Source organism: Condylura cristata, unplaced genomic scaffold, assembly GCF_000260355.1.
Source record: "Condylura cristata isolate star-nosed mole 26May11 unplaced genomic scaffold, ConCri1.0 scaffold00012, whole genome shotgun sequence".
Lineage (NCBI taxonomy): Eukaryota > Metazoa > Chordata > Mammalia > Eulipotyphla > Talpidae > Condylura > Condylura cristata.
In genome coordinates this window covers 37,564,831-37,571,317 of record NW_004567113.1, presented here as the reverse complement: position 1 = coordinate 37,571,317, position 6,487 = coordinate 37,564,831, and the positions used below count along the sequence as shown (strand labels likewise).

The 6,487-nt window shown below is 35.2% G+C and overlaps 1 protein-coding gene across 1 annotated transcript in view; it reads left to right on the top strand.

Moving 5' to 3' along the window:
- Nucleotides 1–957: 957 nt before the first annotated feature.
- The window catches only part of N4BP2 (NEDD4 binding protein 2), a 40,893-nt gene continuing 35,363 nt past the window's right edge, over nt 958–6,487 (top strand). Inside the window, exons 1-2 of the mRNA XM_004681336.2 lie at nt 958–1,183; nt 4,681–5,809. Coding sequence (XP_004681393.1) covers nt 958–1,183; nt 4,681–5,809 — 1,355 coding nt within the window. The remainder of the gene's footprint in view (nt 1,184–4,680; nt 5,810–6,487) is intronic.

Here is a 6,487-nt window from a genome sequence, read left to right as displayed (position 1 = left end):
CAGGGGTGGTGTTCGTTAAGAGGATTCACCAAAGACCGTATGCTGCAGTGGCTGGCGGTAGCTTACTAATAAAGCTGTGTCTTTAACCCCAGCACCATCAGGGAGGCCCCCAGTTAGAGTCCATTCTAAGGGCTCTGGCTTTTATTTTGAGTGAGATGGGAAGCTAGTGATAGTTTGGCAGACGAGAGGGATGACCCAACCTATGGTTTCACTGAGTCACTTGCTTGCTGTGCTAAATGGGCTAAAAGGGTGAGAGTAGAAGCTGAGAGGTTAAGACTGTTAGAATAATCCAGACAAGAGGCTGTAACAGAGGTGGAGCTGGTAGGGAATGATTATTATGTTCTGGACACATTTTGAAGGTTGTGTTGTCAAAATTTGCTTTCTGATTGATGTAGGATTGAAAGGAACCAAGAGTTAACTCTGATATTTTTGACTTGAGCAGCTGGCATTAATTGAGATGGAGAAGACTGGGGAAGAGCAGGTTTGAAGAAAGTGATCAGGAGCTCTGTTTGGACATGTTAAGTTTATGATGCCTGCCTACTAGACAACCAAATGTAGGTGTTCAGTAGGCAGTCTGATTATAAATATGTTTTTTTTTCTTTTAAATAAACAGTGTACTCACTGTTCTGAAAAATATAGTGCATTTGTTAATATCTTAATTTTTAACATGTTCAATCCTGGCAAAACTTGCATACTTTAGAGAAAGGAATTCTTTGACTACTTTTTGGTTTTGCTGACAGAGTTGATGGTACTTTCTTAGAGTTAAATAAAGATTTCATTCCGGTTTTAGAAATAGAAATGTAACTATGTAGTCTCAGTGTTTCTACTTGCTTTCTATTTTAGGTCCTATTACTGCTGGATTGTGCAAGATAATTAACCCTGTTTTCTTTGAGGTATGACTTAAATATCAAACATCCTAAATAAAAACAGGGAAACATTTTAGTTTTGAAAGTCAGAATGCCAAGGAAAAGGAAAAATCTTGGGGGAAATCCTTTTCGGAAGACTTCAAACTCTAAGCAAGTTGTATCCAGTGTTGCTAGTCGCGAGGAGGCAACCACCACTCTCCCTTCCGTGTCTGAGACAGAAATTAAGCAGGAAGAACTCTTCACCAGTATGTCAGAGATGTTTTCTGATCTGGATCCTGATGTAGTGTATTTGATGCTTTCTGAATGTGATTTCAAAGGTGAGAAAAAGTTTAGTTTGAACTCTTTACATTTTATAAGAAGACGTAATATACTAAGCCACGTCCAGTAGTGATACAGAAAAATGACTCATTTCTGCTTTCATTATTTATTGGGTATCTGCTGTGGTCAAGGGACTGAGTTTGGTGTTAAGAGAGATATGGAGAGGAAATATAGTTTCTTCCTTTAAGAAGTTTATAGTTCGAGATGTAAGGTGTATGTATAGATGTCATGTTTTGTTTTGTTTCTTTTTCTTCCCTCTAGAAACAGGTTGGCACTGTTAACATTGGGACCGGATGATTCTTTGTTGTGAGTGGCTCAGCGCCATGGTAGGATTTTTAGCAGCATCTCTACCTGTTCTCATTAGATGGTAATGGCACTCCTCTGTCCCTGTTGTGACAATTAAAAGTGCTTCCATCTATTGTCACGTGTCCCCTGGGAGACAAAATCTTCCCGAGTTGAAAACCACTGTCTTAAGAATGTAAGCTCCATAAAGACAGAGATTTTGAAAACTTGGTTTATTTTACACAGTATTCCCAGCTCTTAATATAGCAAATGACTCATAGTAGGGTCTCAGTAAATACTTATTGAGTGAAAAGGTAATTATAAATTGTGGGAATGGGAACTTATTAAGAGTTGAGGTTAGTAGAATAGTGTCATTTCAGAATATTGCCTTGAGGTCAAGAAACTGGTCGGACTTCTAATTCTGCTACCTGACCTCACTAGGGCTCTTTTTCTTAATTAAGTAGGTATTTAATAGTACATTTTAAGTAGGGATTGAGGGTTTTTTTTTTTTTTTTTGGTGAAATCTTCATTAAGTTACTTATAATACTACATAGTTTATAAGAATGATCACAGATAGTGGGGGAACTCTCAAAGTTGGTTCTTAGTATTACTCTTATTGTGGATTTGGGAAGTTTTATTAGTGGTTGATAAACTTCCATTTTTACTCATTTCATGGTCTGTGATATGAGCATTTCTTAACCTGTTAGGATATGCAGTCCACATGGTACTTAGAAATAAAAGTGTGATTTCAATATTTATTTACTAATTTTGATGTTTTGAAAGTTGGTTGCATATACAGTAACATAGCAATGGGAAATTACAAGAGGAATATATTATCCTCACATCTTTACAAACAACATATTGTTCTTTTATAGGTTCTTTGTTATACCTTACTCATAAATACTAATATTGTGGGTAGTTTGAGTAATGGCATTGATGAAATGTATTCTGCAGTTGAAACTTGAACATTCTTTCAATGTTGCCGTAATCCTATTTTTAATAATAATTTGATATTCCGCTGAGTGAATTGTAATATAGGTCTATCTCAGTTTTTCACAAGTAATTGGCATTACTGAGAATGTCTTGGTACAAACAGCCTTTTCCTTCTTTTGAGGTTTTTTTCTTAGTCTCAAGTTTAATTTTGGTGTCACAGAATAAGAGCAGTTTGTGACGCTTTAGAAACATGTTGCTAAAATATCTCCTGAAGCAGTATGCTGATTTATACACTGTATAAGTGTGGTATTTTCATCTTCGCTGCAGTTTTCTCACCATTACGTAGTAGTATTTTAATGGGGATACAGTTGCACCTTAATTTATGTTGTTCTTTGAAATAAAGAGGAACGTTCAGCTTTTTTGGTATATGATTGTTCATTAATTCTTATATTCTTGTTTGAATTGTTTATATATTTTTTGTTTTATACTATTTGTTTTTTTTTGAACACTGTAAGGACTTGTGGAGTATAGTTACATCTAAATCTTTTACTTTCACTCACTACTGGTTTTATTCTACACACTTAAAGTTTTCTGGTTGATGCTTTCTTTTACAGGTTTTCTGTTATGTAGATTTTTTTTCATAGAAATATTTCATATTTGCCTTCTTTTCTTTTTCCTTCTTCTAGCCTTTCTATTATTGCTGTAATCTCCTAACTGGTCTCTTTACCAGGTTTACTCCCTCCAATCCCTCTTTGTTTTTCTTCTTAAGGGAACATTAATTGGGTGCTTACTAGGTGCCAGTCCTGTGCACAGCACTTTTTCATGGATAATCTCATTTAATCCTCACAACAACCCTATGAGGTAGGTACTTTCATTACCCCCATACTGTAAATGAGAAAATCAAGATGTAGAAAAGTTAAGTAACTTGCTTAGAGCGTCAGAACCAACAGTAGGGATTTTACTGCCAGTGTTCTGACTGCAGGCCACAGTTGTTAACTACGGTACTGTACTGTTTCATATTTACTTTCCTTAAAAGAACACACAAATTAAACAAAAAAGCTCCGAATTCCAAATGCTTAACAGTTCTTGTAGCCAAGTATTTAAAACAGAAGGAGTTCAGCACTGGAGTCAGACATACTAGACCTGGCACTATCACTTGTTTGTGTGACTTGAGCCAAATTAATGTACTCTTTGAACTTCTTTTTCTTCATCAATTTTTGGGCATGTTATACCTCATAGTATTATTTGAGGATTCAGTGAGGTGATGTTTATAAAGCTTCTAACCAAATGCTATGACAGGAGATTTCATGTCAAGTTCCCTTAGAAAACAAAATTATATTTCTTACATGACAGACAGAACCCTTACTAATGTCACTTCCCGTTCTTGTTTTAACTCGTTTAATCCATTGTACTATTCTGTATCTGCACTCTAACGAGCTTAACACTTTAAAGATGCTTTATGTGTTCAAGACTGGCTTGCATTTCCTTTTGTATCTGATACTTTTCTTTTTAATCTTCAAATCCCAGCTCACAGGGGATCTTGGCCCTGAAATGCCTGATCTCCCCAATTTGTATCTCATTTCACTGTTTCCTTAACCCCTAACAAATAAAGTTGGTGTAGTAAATGAAAAAAAGTTGAAAGCTTTCTTTTCTTTTCTGTAAGACTGCTTATAAATATTTGTATATTATTAAATGTGTTGATTACTTAATCTCTTATATTATAATGTAGTTACTTTTAATTATTTCCATTAGACTGCAAAAATCCTTTAAGTGTAGTAAAACTGTCTTTGAACAAAGTATGTCTACTATGGCATATATGCTCACACATAATCTTTATATTATGTGAAATTCATAGCATGGACCATACAGAAAAATAAGGTTTATTAAAAGAAAATTAAGTTTAATACTTAAAAGGGTGTGCATAGGTAAGTATTTCTTTATAAAACAACTTGTTTTAAGCTCTTTATAAATTAATTGAAATAATTACAGATATTTTACATTTACTCAAAAATTTGTCAGGTAATATCTACTTGATGGTGGTTTTAACCTAATTTATCATTCTTGTCTGAGAGTACCAACAGTTATTTTTCATCATTCATCACTCAGCTCTTTAATTGTAAAATGTTACTGAAAACAACTGCAATTTTTTCTGTGCTCCATTCAGTACAGAATCCTGTAAAATTTTAATTAAATTACATTTTACTCTCTTTAATACATACATTTATTAATACATATATGTATATATATTTGTTGTTGTTATTGTTGTTCTGTTGTTGCATAGTTGAAAATGCCATGGATTGTCTGTTAGAACTATCTGCTGCTGATCCCAAGATAGAAGATTCTCCTTTGAACAGCTGCGTTGCTTCTGGGAACCAAGCAAGTGCAGTCAGAAGTGAAATAATGGAAAAGTGTCCTCCAGAAGAGATTGATTCAAAAATGGATTCATTTCTGGACATGCAGTTAACTGAAGATTTGGATTCCTTAATACAGAATGCTTTTGAGAAGTTGAACACTTCTGATGACCAGGCATACTCATTTTTGCCTTTGCAAGATGTTAATAGTTTTAGTAGTACGAATGCATTTATCAATTTGGATTCAAATAGTATGACTTCCACTCTTTGTACGCAAAATACGGATTTAAACAATGAAAATTTAGAGAATTCTGCATCTGTATTGAATTCAGCTCCCTTAACTACACATTCAGCTTCTAATGAGTCTGAAAGTTTTGCAAAGGAAAACATACTGGCATTGGAAGATTCTCTTCTTAGTAATTCTCTAGATGTAGTAAGTGAGACCACAGTGGACTGCAGTAATTTTATTCATTCACAGCACGACCTATTAGAATCTGAGGGTTTTGAGACTCAGTTTTCTCAAGATCCTGTAGATTTGGATGCCAACAAACCTCAGGCTCCCTTAAATCTTACTTTGCAAAATCCAGGGCTTGGTTTACCAGGTATAGGTGGGGATCAGAAATCTACTTCTGTTCCTGATGTGTTTGTACAGTCTGAAGAATTCAGCTTCAAGCCACACAAACACACCGACTTGGTACCGACGGGGAAGGATGTGAAGTACTGCCCAGTACTTACCCCTCTCCCTCTTCTGCTGCCTCCTCCTCCGCCACCTCCGCCAATGTGGAATCCGATGATTCCTACCTTTGACCTCTTCCAAGGAAACCATGGCTTTGTAGCTCCTGTGGTAACCTCAGCCGCACACTGGAGACCTGTCAACTACACATTTCCATCACCAGTTATTTCCCCAACAAAGATTTGGAGGAATAAAGAGGGAACAAGTGCTTATCAAATACAAGAACCTCCAGTTTCTCAGGTTGTAAGAAAGAAGTCATCTTATGTTGGACTAGTTCTTGTTCTTCTCAGAGGGCTTCCAGGATCAGGAAAATCTTTTTTGGCAAGGTATGAAGTTTGATTGAATTTGAAAAAAGTAATGCATAAATCTTATCTCAGAAATTTATAACAGGGTACATGACTATGTGAAATTACTTTCTAGAGATGCTTAGTGACCCCTAAACTTTTCTAATTACTCTTCCCCACCCCCCAACTTTGTAGCTTATAATACCACTTTCTTCCAGAGGTTTTTATTGAATTCTTTCAAGATGTCATTTTGAGAGTCAGAATAGATGAAGAAATTATACATGATTCTGAGGTTGTGACTTTGTAAAATCAACCGAAATAACCCTATGTCAAGAAAAAAATAGCTTGAGTGGAAAGATGAGTTCAATTCTGATTATAAAGAGCCATAATTGCTATTGAATTCAAGGAAGTCTTAACTACAAAATTTTCTACTGGTAGTTGGGAATTTGGATTGTAGCATGTTGTTAAATAGTGCTTTCAGAAATATGTGATTTGAAAGAAGATAGCATAGGATGTATCACTGGCTGTCAGAGAACTTTACATTTTCAAAGATTTTTGTTTTGTTGTTGTTAAACATGATACCTTTAATTATTTTAACTTTCATATACATCTATGTCATTTTAGCGGTTCAAGTTGGCTATGGGTCCCAGGGTATAGGAGACTTGAGTCAAGGGTTAGAGACAGCTTTATTGTGTTTACATTGGTGTTTGTTAAAGAAGT